The sequence below is a fragment of the Calidris pugnax genome, unplaced genomic scaffold (genome assembly GCF_001431845.1).
Source record: "Calidris pugnax isolate Ruff unplaced genomic scaffold, ASM143184v1 scaffold134, whole genome shotgun sequence".
NCBI classification, from domain to species: Eukaryota; Metazoa; Chordata; class Aves; order Charadriiformes; family Scolopacidae; genus Calidris; species Calidris pugnax.
The window spans coordinates 1,074,254-1,087,052 of NW_015090873.1; the positions used below are offsets into that span (position 1 = coordinate 1,074,254).

General features: G+C 47.5%; 1 protein-coding gene across 1 annotated transcript; it reads left to right on the top strand.

Annotated features, from left to right (window-relative positions):
* The first annotated feature begins 42 nt into the window (after positions 1-42).
* Positions 43-12,693, top strand: SPG21 (spastic paraplegia 21 (autosomal recessive, Mast syndrome)). The gene is made up of 9 exons (XM_014946137.1): positions 43-157; positions 3,796-3,891; positions 7,762-7,923; positions 8,505-8,585; positions 9,186-9,331; positions 10,526-10,634; positions 11,081-11,188; positions 11,577-11,717; positions 12,055-12,693. The coding sequence occupies exons 2-9, from the start codon at positions 3,829-3,831 to the stop codon at positions 12,175-12,177; spliced, it is 933 nt and encodes a 310-aa protein (XP_014801623.1). The 5' UTR covers positions 43-157; positions 3,796-3,828; the 3' UTR covers positions 12,178-12,693.
* Positions 12,694-12,799: the final 106 nt, after the last annotated feature.

Below are 12,799 nucleotides of genomic sequence, written 5' to 3' on the forward strand. Positions count from 1 at the left end.
CCCCCGCCCTTCCGCCCTGGCTCGCGCTCCCCCCCGCCGTCACGTGGCTGGCGCGGGCGCAGCACCCGGAAGTAGCGGCCGGCGGCGGGTGCCCCGGCTTGGGCGCGCCGGGGGAGGAGGAGGAGAAGAAGAACGGTGGTGGTGGTCCGGCCTCCCGGTGAGGGGAGAAGCAAGGGGGGAAGGAAGGGAGGTTGCCGCTGCGGAGACCGGCCTGCCCCTCGCTGAGGGGTCTCGAGCAGGGAAGGGGGGTCCTGAGGGGCCGGCTGGACACTGAGGGCCCGGGGAGGGGGAGCGCTGAGGGGGTGAGTGGGGCCTGAGGCGCTAGGGAGGGGGAGCACTGAGGGGGTGAGTGGGCCCTGAGGTGTCGGGGAGAGGGAGAATTTAGGGGGTGAGTGGGGCCTGAGGTGCCGGGGAGAGGGAGCACTGAGGGGGTGAGTGGGGCCTGAGGGTGTGAGGAAGGGGAAGTATTGAGGGCCCAGTTTGGACCCTGAAGGCCCGGGGAGGGGTGGCCCTAAGGGGGTGAGTGGGCCCTGAGGAAGGGGGAGCATTGAGGGGCCTGGTGAGCCCTGAGGAGACTGGAGGGTGGGGGGGCTGAGGGGTTTGGTGGCCCTGAGGAGACTTAAGGGGGGTGTCTCTCAGGCTCTGGCACAGCATTACCCTTGGACCAGGCTGTGAGGGGTTGGGGGGCCATGAGGAGGTGTGGGCCTGGGGCTGTCATGACCCCTGAGGGACTCCATTCCGGGTGTGTGTTGTGGCTTGGGGCTCAACCCTGCAGGCAGCCCCAAAGTCCAGCCCTGCCCTGAGGGTTCCTCTTCTGGGGGAGCTCTCAGGGGAAGGGGCTGCCTCAGCCTGCGCTGCTGGAGTGAGAACCTGGGCTGGGGGTGCTGAGTGGGGTTTTGCCTCCTTCTCCCCACAAAGCTGGGGGGACCAGCTGTGGTTGAGGCAGGGAGACAGAGCAGGGGCTGGGATGGGTGGGCAGCCTGGGTGAGGGCTGGGGGAGAGGGGAAGGTGCTGCTGCCACATCCCAATTATCCATAACTCTTCTTGCTCATTGCCTGTGTTTGGTGTTCGTAAAGCACCCGTAGCCCTGGCGTCTCCCCTGCATCTCCTGGTGTTTGCCTGCAGTCGCCGTCGGCTCTGGGTGCGGGTGTTGCTGATTCAGGATCTCTTGGCCCGTGGGAGTGGGCGCTGTGTGGCCAGCGCAGCCGGAGAGCGGTTGCGCGGCCGCCCCGGCTCATGGAGACACGGCTCAGGGAAGAAGAGCTCATCTAATCTGCTCTGGCAGGGTTTCCTCCCTAGTGGCAGGATCAAAATCCTTCTAAATCGATAAAGAGTGGAAAGCATTGCTAGTGTAATGGGAATAACTTACAAGGAGAAGTGCTCTGAACACATCCCTAGGTGATTCTTCCTTTAGGGGAATTGTTTTTAAGAGGTTAGAGTTCTTCAGGTTGTTTGGTTTTTACTGAAAATGAAACTCGGGTCTTTAGAGGCTGGGTCATGAAGAGCATTGGGTTTTTTGTTTGTGATTTGAGTTATCTTGGGTGGCTGGTTCCCTGTTTTGAGTTCATGGTTCAGCTTTTCTGTGGCTGGAAGAGCATGCAGTTGTTGACACAAACGTGTGTGCAAATTTAATGCCAATGGAAAATAAAACCCCAAGTCAGTAATAGGGCATTGACTTCAGCAAAAACATCTATAATCAAAGAAAAACTGTTTACTCTTGCTTTAAAAGAGGAGCAATCCTTAGGAGCACGGGTTGCAGATGTACCTTTATAGGAAAAGAGCTGGTAGAAACCAGCCCAAGTCCTGGTGACCAGCGATTTGCTTCACAAATTTGTAGGTGAATTGGGAAGCTCAAAACTTAGGCTGTGGATGGACTCTTAATGTGCTCCAGTGCCAGCTGAGGGACACTGACAGGACAAAGTTCATCTGCATCCATGCCTGTTCCTTATCTAGTCTAATGACAGACACCTTCCTGCTCCTGAGTGATGTGCCAGCCTGTGAATTAGCTTAACAGTGCTGAAAGACTCAGATGACAGAAAAAGAGAGGTGATTGCAGGGGGAAGAAGATGCCAACCCTTCATGGCAACCAGGATTATTAGCAGAAATTCTCCCTCTCCTGTGCCTTTGTATTTACGTGGTGAAGCCCCGAGCATGACTTGGGTTTTCTTGTCCCTGCTGTAATACAATACTCAAAGAGAACGTGTTGTTTTAAGGCATTTGCTGGGATTTTTTTTTATTTCTGCTCTAACTGTGGTTTACTGAATAGCTTTTTGATAACCAGTTAATGTGTGGTTATAGAAAGGAATTAGTAGAATAAACTGCTGTTTCCTTTCTCTAATGACCAGCTGTCCCCCTTAGTCCAGTAACACGTCTTTGTGCCTGCTCTGCCTTGCAGGCTGGTGGAATAGGTATTTTATTTTTACATCCACTGGGATTTTACCTGCAGCCAGACTATGACAAAGAGCAGAATGGTTGATGCCAGCACCAAACTGAAGCCATGTGAAATTGCAACAAGGGCCATGCAGCTGAATTTCCTACCTCTGACACCCTCGTCAGACATGAGAGGTGTATCACCTGCTCTGTGGAAGATGTGTGTCATCTTGCAATTTAGAAAGTACTTTCCCTTTTAACGTGCATGTTTGCTGTACTTGGAAAACAGCAATTAAAGACTGAAATATGAGGAAATTGTAAATAACTGTTAATCCAGCTGTAACCCAGTAAGGTAGTTAAATCTGCACACCAGCAGCTTTCCTGCAGGGGGAAATGAATTGGAGGGGCTCACAGAACATACCAAGGACTTATTTTATGAAGAATTAAGAAACAAAACCTATTGATTTATACTTGGCAACTGTTAAGTAGCAAGAGTAAAAGTTGCTTTGTTTTATTATGCTCAGTGCTGTGTGTGAAGGCATGAAAATAATCTCCTGAGGCAGTTGGCTTTCAGGGTAAAGCTATTGAGCCTGCAGGCTTCAAAACTGTTTGATACCATCTGTTGTGTAAATGGAAGCTAATGGTCTTTTGCTGCTTTAAAAAAAAAATTAAATCTACAAGATACCTAAGTGTTTATTGCAAATTAATGGATTATTTTAAGATGCTGTTATGTATGGGAGGACATTCTGACTTGAATTACTGGCATTCCTGTGTGGACCCAGCTCTGAATCAATTTGTTCTGTATTTATTGGTGTGCTTCAAAGATACCTTTGTTGGTAACTCCTGACAAGGGTCAGCTTCTGTGTGGGTAGAGTTGAAACTTCAGGGCTCTTTGGTAAATTAAGCCTCAGATCAGCTGATGTTCCTGATGTGCTTTGGGATTCCTTTGGGTCAGTTATATTGAGATGGGAGAATGTGGTCTGAATACTTGGGCAGCGTGTTTGTGAAATAACCTGAGTCTATTGTCTGAACTGCAGAGTGAATTGTATGAATACTTATTAGATAAAAAAATTAAATTAAAAACTGAAAATGTGCTGTAACTTTTTAAGCCACTTAGAGCCTGCAACACAGCTGTCCTTCTCTACAACTTGTTACAGGAGAAGGCTGTTACAAAAGCAGCATCATTTCATAAGAAGGCCGGCACAGTAAGGCAGTCAGGTGACTGTCTCTTGGGAGAATAATTAAATGGTTTGTGATGAAATGGAGGATAAGTAAACTTGGCTGGAGTCAGAGGTGGTACAATCAACTGATAAGAGCAAACTCGCCCTGCAAATGCTGTGTGTACGCGGCACAGCTTTTGGGTGCTGCCTACAGTAAAGCTGTTGTGTTGATTTCTAACTCTTATCTCTTTTTTTTTTTTTTCAGGCTGACCTAAACTGATTTTTTTTTCTAAACATCATGGGAGAGATTAAAGTCTCTCCTGACTATAACTGGTTCAGAAGCACAGTTCCCCTTAAAAAGGTACGTACAGCTCTAATCGCCTCGTGGGTGAAATGTCTCCTCTGGCTTTGCAGTGGGGGGGACTCAGCTGTTTGGTTCATGCAGAATGTTGTGGCTGTGTTAGTGACCTGCCTTGTGTCCTGAAGAGTTGTCCCACGTGTCACAGGAGTGCAGGAAAGCATGCTCTCAATTTTCACGTGCTTCTTAGAGGTTGCTTCATACATGGGGTGGTGGGGAGCGGAGCCTCGTAGTTGTGAGCCATGGCAGTGGTACCTGGCACCCTGAGGAAATAGTGTGTGCTGGGGACCATGTGTGTGGCCTCTCACTGCAGCTGACCCAGAGCCACCTCTGCCATTCCTGCCCATCATCCTCAGGCTGAAGCAGAGCATCTGAAGGCAACTTCTCAGCAGTTGGGCTGCACGTGGTGTTCCTGAGAGTGGAAAGATGCCTTAACCACAGTGGAAAAAACCAAACGGTTTCTTCTGCTGCGTGTCCTCTAGATGTCTTCTGCTTAATCAAACCGTCCAACCACTTTCTCCTCTCGCTTGGATTTCTCCACTTCCTTTCCCTGAACCACAGGAGAGTGTTTGAGGTGTGCAGTGCTCCAGCTTCTCTCGCTGTGTGCCAAGTGGCAGAGAGCATTACAGTACTGGAACGTAGCTCCTGAACCTGGCTGCCAACTGGTTCAGTTCCCTAATTTGGATGGCTCTGTGGGCTGCAGGAACCCGGGGATGGTGCTTGCAGCAGAGGTGAGAGCAGCTTTACCCCTTTGCACAGCAACTTGGTTGCAGTTGGACCACTCAAAAGGGACTGTGTCCCCAAACTTAAGGAACAAGACTTCAATGTGCCTAGTGTTACTTCTGCTGAGTGGTGTGCAGTTTTCTTGAAGAATTTACCTTTATGGAAGGGCTGTAGAAATTTTCCATTCAGGGTTTCTCATTCATTTTTGCCAGTTTGTGACTCCTGTAAATAAGAGAAATCCATTGCTGTTAACTGTGCATGCTCTGGGCTCTGGCTGTCCAGCTTCTTTCTGTTCCTGGCCAGAACTAGGTCTATTTGTGCCGTAGCCTCCAGGCAATGCCTCAGCAAAGCCAGGAGGCAGCATTTCAGCAGAAAGACACGTGTGTGTGCTCTGAGGTGGTGCTTTATGGGATGCAGGATGGTAAATGAAAGGAACTGGAGGTTGTGGTTACAACGGGGACGCATTGCTGCTGCCGTGGGGACTGTGTGACGCTGCAGCTCGCTGCCAGGGGCCACCACCTTCAGCTGCTGCTGCCTGCTCAGGGTTTCAGAAATGGGGACACGTGTAAACTGAAGCTGCTGGTGACCTTCAGACCAGGGAATACCTCACCCTCTTGAGTGATTCAGTCTACTCAAAAGCCAAGTGATGCAACAGTCACGAATGTGGGATATGAAGGAGGTAGAAATAAACGAACTAATCCTGGTTTCTGCAGAGGGAATAAAATGGGAAAAAAAAGCCCAATTTGAAGATGTCTTTAATCTCTGAAACAGTCTTTAGAAATGTATTTGCTTGTGTTATTCCCTCCAAAAGTCCAGGCAAAGCATGTACAGTGCAGAGGAAGGAATGACCGACCATGGTCACTGCTGTCAGATGGAAGCAGAGCCAGAGCAGTTTGTTTGAAAAGAGGCTGAGATGACAGGAGCAGGAAATGCACAGCTTCATCACCCTTCCTGCTCTTGGCAGACATAGCAAGTACAGCACAGAAAATAACATTTTTAAAGTAAATCTTGAGCTTTCCCTGTCAGCCTCTGCACATGCTGCTTGGTGCCTTAGATAAGTCCTTCCTAAAAATCTTCAGTAGAGGACACCCTGGCTGTTCTGCCCCCTGTTTCAATGCCGTGCAGGTCTTACCCTTATGGAAACTGTAGGCAACCTTGGTTGATCCACCAGAAGAAGAAAAAGGCTGGTGACCTCCCAAATCAGCAGTTAAGCACGCTGCTGTCTGCCTGCACAGTGCCTAGCCTTGTTTTGGAGCTGGAATTAAACTCTCCAGTGTGTGGCTAGAAATCAAATAAAACAATTGTCTAAACCCACTGATTCCTTGTCTGGGCTCGAGGAAAGAAACGTCATCTCTCGGAACTCATTTCCCTCAACATAAACTAACTTTGGTTTTATGGTTTTGCCTTTGGAAATGTTCTTAAAGGTAAAGTTTGTAGTGGCCACCAACAGCTACCCCCAACTGATCCAAAATTACTGGTGGAGTAACAGCTGAGAACAGCGAGGCCAGAGCTCTGGAGTTGTCTGCAAAGGGGGGTTGTTGCAGGGATCAAGAGGGATTTTGTACAAGGTTTATTTTAAAATGGTTTCAGTGGTCTGGAAGCTCTGGTATGTGATTTTTTTTTTTTTTCGTAGAGACTTTACAAAACAACAGTATCATGTGATTTCTCACACGCTCTCAGAGCCTGAAATACTGGCTTTATTACAGACAGATTTGTTAGTCAAGCAAATCTGATTTGTGATACGCTCTTCTACTCTGATTCCCTGAGCAGCTTAACTGCAGTGATGGAAAAGCAAGTTGTGCTTGTATATTGCTACTCAAAAAGCTCTCAAACCTCCACAGAGAGGAGATGAACTCCCGGTGTGTGACGCAGGCTTTCCCCAGAGGTTTGTGCTTGTTGTTTTGGTATGAGCCACACACTTCTGCTGGATTGGGGAGGGTTGAAAGTGCATCCTAAATATACACACCAGTTTGCTGGTAGAACAAGCCCTGTAAAAAACAAGTCAGGCTCCAGCATTGCTGGAAAACAAGACCTTTACTTAATTCCTATGCTTTTAAAGATATTAATTGCGCTAGGGCTTCTAGCTTCTGTGCTGAGGTGGGCACTGTGTGAGGAGCTGATCATTAAGGATAGCAGCTCGGGTGTGAATAATCTCCACCAGCCAGATGTGTGTCCCAGGCACTCCAGATGCTCCTGAGATGCTGCCAGGTGATGGAAGCATTTTTCTTTCCAGGTCAGCTTTCCAGAGCTGCTTTGGGAGTTGTGTGCAGCGCTGTTCCTGGCAGCAGGCTCTAACTGTTGGAGATCAATAATGTGTGGTGTTAGCTGCTTAACTTAGTAGCCATGAGTGTATCCAGCCCTGTAACATCTTTTTTGTCCAGGGAATGCAAATATTGATGGTTGTTCATGAAGCTGCCCCCAGTGCTTTTTCCAGCCTACAGCTGCAGCTCCCAGTACCTAGAGCTGACCTCCTGGGTCTCTCTCCTGGGCTGTGGCACGGTGGCTCTTTCCCAAGCAGATTTTTCTGCATGTGGAATGTTGCATAAATCTGGTCCTTTGGGGGCACAGCCTCGCTGTTCCCCTGATTTATTTGTGTATGAATTTTCAAATCCAGATGAACTCTCATTCTGATCAAGGCGCTCCGAGTTGAAACCCAGAGCGAAGCATTGCAAACTTTACTTAACAGAGGTTCCTCGGAAAGAAAGAGAGATTTATTTTTCTGGGTGTAACTTCAGAAGTGCAGTCCATCCCTGTAAAACCAACACAATTCACTACTTCCAGCAGTTGCAGTGGTCTCCAGTTGCCTGCAGAAGGATGAGCTCCCATAAGACACCCCATATTGTGCTGCCGCTGACCCCGTGCGATGTTCGTTACCCAGCTTATGCCAGGACACAAAGCATTGGGTCTGACAGTGCATGGCCACGGTTCTGCATCCAGCAATATTCATCCAAACAGTGTAACTCCAGTTAGTAAACAGCCTTAGAGAAGAAAGCTGTTGTGAAGAGGAGTAAAAGATGGTCTTGAGTATTATAATATTCACTAGATAACAGATTTGTCTAGAAGCAATCCTGAAGCTGGCTGAAGAACCTCATTTGTCTTTTGTGTTTCTTCTCCCCCCTGTGCCTCTATTTTTATTTTTATTTTTTCCAGATAATCGTAGACGACGATGACAGTAAGGTCTGGTCACTGTATGATGCAGGACCCAGGAGCATTCGGTGCCCCCTCATATTTCTCCCTCCCGTAAGCGGAACCGCAGACGTGTTTTTCCAGCAAATTTTGGCACTGACTGGATGGGGCTACAGAGTTATTGCTGTGAGTATTCTCACTCCTGTGTCGAAGTCAGCTTGTTGCTCTAATCACAGGTTGGATAATGAAGATAAACTCCTTAGTGTTGACTAAGGAGAATCCACATAAACCTGATTCTGAGTTGTACTCCAGGGCACGCAGTGTGCAGATTCGGGCTGAAATCTGTATGTTTATGGCACTGTTTACCCAGAGCCTTACACATAGGCATTTTTAACTTCTCCATCTGTTTCCTCCCTCCTGTGCCCTGGACACCAGTCATCTTTGCCTCCAGCTGGATCTTTGCTGGCCATGAGGCAAGTGGGTGGGTCAGTTCAGGGTTTCCCTGGTTGCTTTAGGGATGGTGGATAACCTGATTTTAATCTGTCTAGCTGCAGATACTAAATCACTCCTTAAAATCCCAATGACTGGCTGTTTTGTAGCTTTTCAGCTTTGTTGTGTATTTTTGGGCAAGCAAGGGGAGGGTGTCTGCATCCTCTGGCTCTAAGAACCTTGCTCAGGAGCTTGAGCCTGGTGGTGCAGGAGAGGCAGGTTGAATCCTCGAAACTTTTAAAGTAGGACCAGCTTTTTCTAACTCTTGATTATTTTAGTTGCAGTATCCAGTGTATTGGGACCACCTGGAGTTCTGTGACGGATTCAGAAAACTGTTAGACCACCTTCAGCTGGATAAAGTGAGTGCTCTGAGATGGGGAAATGGATGTGTAGTTGCAGTAAAAAAACCAATGTTTGTAAGAGTTTCATTTAAAAGCAAGTGTAGAAAATATGACGCAAAAACGCAACCTATAAATAGAGGCTGTGTTGCAATTTCACTTCTGAACCAAGTTTATTTTTGAAGGTGAATACCCTTGGAAATTGTCATACTGGTCTAAGTTCAACCTTATTAAATTGTATCAGTTAACTAGTTTTTCATGAGATCCTGTGGAATTTATCCTTCCTAACTCATGTAGGAAGGAATACCCTAATAAAGCTGGATTGGAATAGCTATTGCAGACAAAGTGAAAGGATTTTTTTTTTCTTAGGCTTGATAAGCAAAACAGAAATTTGACCTGTGACCTGGAAACGCTTCCTTTTTTTCAATATTTATCACATTTATGTCGCACACAAAACCAGATGCTGAATAGGAGAGTTTGATTCTTTTAAAGAAGGGGTTATGAGGACGGGGTGAACCTTCAATGACTTATTTTTGTAAGAAAATGTTGTGCTTAGAGATCACTTTTTTCACAAGGGTGATGTGATCTGGTTTTTGATTTTTTTTGTTTTTCTTTAATTAGGTTCACCTTTTTGGAGCTTCTCTGGGAGGTTTTCTGGCTCAAAAATTTGCCGAATACACACACAAATCTCCCAGAGTTCAATCTCTGATCCTGTGTAATTCCTTCAGTGACACGTCTATCTTCAATCAGACGTGGACAGCAAACAGGTAGGAAGACTGAGACAAGCGATCAGATTTGTGGCATTAATTTTTTTTTTGCACTGAAATGTGATGCTGCTGCAGTTGGACGTGTGTCTGACCCATGTGCAGCCTGGGAGAGGGAGTTGTGGGATGGAATACTTGGGACTTTTAAAGCCACGCCATGAGGAAAATGGAAATTTTCACAATTGGGAGTGTGGAATTTGACAAATGAATCATAGAATGGAATCATAGAATTGCCCAGGCTGGAAGGGACCTCCAAAGGCCATCTAGTCCGACCCCCCCGCAGTCAGCAGGGACACCCCCAACTAGACCAGGTTGCCCAGGGCCTCGTCGAGCCTCTCCTTGAATATCTCCAGGGAAGGGGCCTCAACCACCTCCCTGGGCAACCTGTCCCAGTGCTCCACCACCCTCACAGTGAAGAACCCTCTCCTCATCTCCAGTCTAAATCTGTTCCCCTCCAGCTTGAAGCCATTGCCCCTCGTCCTGTCACTGCAGGCCTTTCTAAACAGGCTCTCCCCAGCCTTCCTGTAGGCTCCCTTCAGGTACTGGAAGGCTGCTATTAGGTCTCCCCGGAGCCTCCTCTTCTCCAGGCTGAACAACCCCAGCTCCCTCAGCCTGGCCTCGTAGCAGAGGTGCTCCATCCCCCTGATCATCCTTGTGGCCCTCCTCTGGACCCTCTCCATCAGGTCCATGTCCTTCTTATATTGAGGGCTCCAGACCTGCACACAATACTCCAGGTGAGGTCTCACCAGAGCAGAGTAAAGTGGCAGAATCCCCTCTCTGGACCTGCTGGCAACGCATCTTTTGATGCAGCCCAGGATGGGATTGGCCTTCTGGGCTGCAGCTGCCCACTGCCTGCTCATGTCCAGCTTCTCCTCCACCAGCACCCCCAAGTCCCTTTCCTCAGGGCTGCTTTCCAATACCTCACCCCCTAGTTTGTATTGGTGGCGAGGATTGTTCCGGCCCAGGTGCAGAACCTTGCATTTGCTCTTGTTGAACCTCATGAGGTTCACCTGGGCCCACCTCTCCAGCCTGTCCAGGTCCTTTTGGATGACATCCCATCCCTCTGGTGTATCGACAACACCACACAGCTTGGTATCATCCACAAACTTGCTGATGGTGCCTTTAATCCCGTCATCCCGTGATCCTCTGTGGTTGGATTTAAGAACTCAAGGTTGTCACATCTTGTTTCTATTTTAGCTTTTGGCTGATGCCTGCTTTTATGCTGAAAAAAATTGTCCTTGGCAATTTTGCATCTGGTCCTCTAGACCCCGAGATGGCGGATGGGATCGATTTCATGGTGGACAGGGTAGGTGGCCACGTGCTCCGGTGTCAGTCTCCACGGAGGGTTTGCTTAGTGGGAGCCAGGAGTATTTCTGCTGCTGTCTTTAGTTACTGCCCCAGAGGGGAGCAGGAGGGATGGATCCCGAGCAGGTGTTGACAATTTAACTGATGCTGTGACTCTCAGCCTGTTTTTTATGGTGATCAGAAGAGACGTGATGAAGAACCTGAGGTAGAAGAGGAGGAAGTGCTGGGATACATCCGTAGGCTTTGCTCTGGAGGCAGGAGCAACTAATGGAACGTGTCTTAAACATTTGACTTGTGCAGAAAGATATTAAATTGGGACTATAATCCTCATCTAAAGTGCAGTCATGTTTCTCTTTAAAACTAACATCTCTTTGGCTGTATTGTTAACGTTTCATTAACTTCCTGCGGTGAAATGGGGTGTTAATTGCTATTTCTCTCTACTGAAAGCTGGAGAGTTTGTGCCAGAGCGAGCTCGCTTCAAGACTCACCCTCAACTGCCAGAACTCCTACGTAGAACCTCATAAAATTCGAGACATCCCTGTAACCATCATGGATGTAAGTTAATCTCAACATCATCCTTTTATTCAAACACCGTTTCCTCCCCGTGGTGGGTGGGGCCTGGATGTTCTTTTAGAAATTTAATAAATATTTACAGCATGTAATTTTGCATTTAGATAAGCCTTTTCCTGACTGGGCAACACCAGGATTCTCCTGTGTTACGTTAGGAATTGGATATTCTGTGCTGTAACAGCCATGTGTTTAATTATCACAGCTTTAGCTTTTTAGCTGTTGATGCCTCACATGTTTTTGCTTGTTTTCTTTTTCATTAACGTGGTTCCACAGAGAAGCTTAGAATGGCTTCTAGGAGCAGCTGATACCCAGTCTGATTTAATGAGCAAAACCTGGTAGAATTCAGAACTAACTGCTGTGACTCGTTACGCAGGTGTTTGACCAAAGTGCGCTTTCGACGGAAGCGAAGGAAGAAATGTATAAGCTTTATCCCAACGCCAGGAGAGCTCACCTCAAAACAGGAGGCAACTTCCCCTATCTCTGCAGGAGCCCTGAGGTCAACCTTTATATTCAAGTGAGTCTCTGTGTTCAAACCCCATCTACGAATGGTTTTGGGCAGAGCAGTGGGAGGAAACTCCTTCTCTGTGCTCGCTCTGGCTTCTTGCGCTGCCTGAGCTCTGCTCACTCTGGCTCCCAGGTCACTGATGTAGATGGGCAGGCCTGGGAGACACCACAGTCATGGAGGGCTGGCTTTGGGGCTCAGCTGTTGCCCGTTTCCTCTGTCCTTTCTCTGATCTCTCATACTCTGAGCCATGATTTCATCCTCACAAAAATTATTCGGAAGGAATGTTTCTCTTTTACCAAAACCTTACGCTTTTACGCCCGTTTCTGTGTTATTTTGTGTCCACCAGATCCATTTGCTACAGTTCCACGGTACCCGCTACGCGGCCATCGATCCCTCCATGGTCAGCGCCGAAGAGCTGGAAGTCCAGAAGATCAGTCTTCACACCAGCAACGAGCAAGAGGAGCAGTAGGTTTTGGGGTGCTGGTGACAAGGAGGAACCAGTTTGGTCTTCCTGTGTCCAATCAACTCTTCCCACTCTGCCTTTTCCCTTCTGTCGGCCGATTATCACTGTGTGATTCCAACGGGATCAGCAGTCGGTGAAGGACCCGCAGTCAGAGACCTCCAGGGATAGAGCTGTTTCATTTTTAGTCTTTGAATTCAAGGAAGCATCTCTCAAGACTACAGTTTTAAAGACAAAAGACACTTTTGCTACCAAAGTCTTCACTATCATGTTCTTAAGCAGAACAGTATTTCTTTTTATATTTTTCACTGGGCTGTATATATTGCCACGTGCAGATTGTGTACTTATAAGCTGACCTATATTTTTGTTGAATATTTGATTTAAAAGTTGTTTAAGTGCCAACGTTGCCATCACTTATTTGCTTTACATGTTGTGTTTAAGTTAGTTTCTATCCGAAATAAAGCGTTTGACTTTTTAACTTTCTTGCTGTTAAAATGGTTTTCAATAAAACTTCCCTTTCAGTAAGTGTCACTTGTTCTGATGACAGGAGAACAGCAGCGTGGCTTTACCCCAGTCCTGCCTGGAGACACAACCACCCCTAGAACACAAGAAAACCAACATCTTCTGCTTG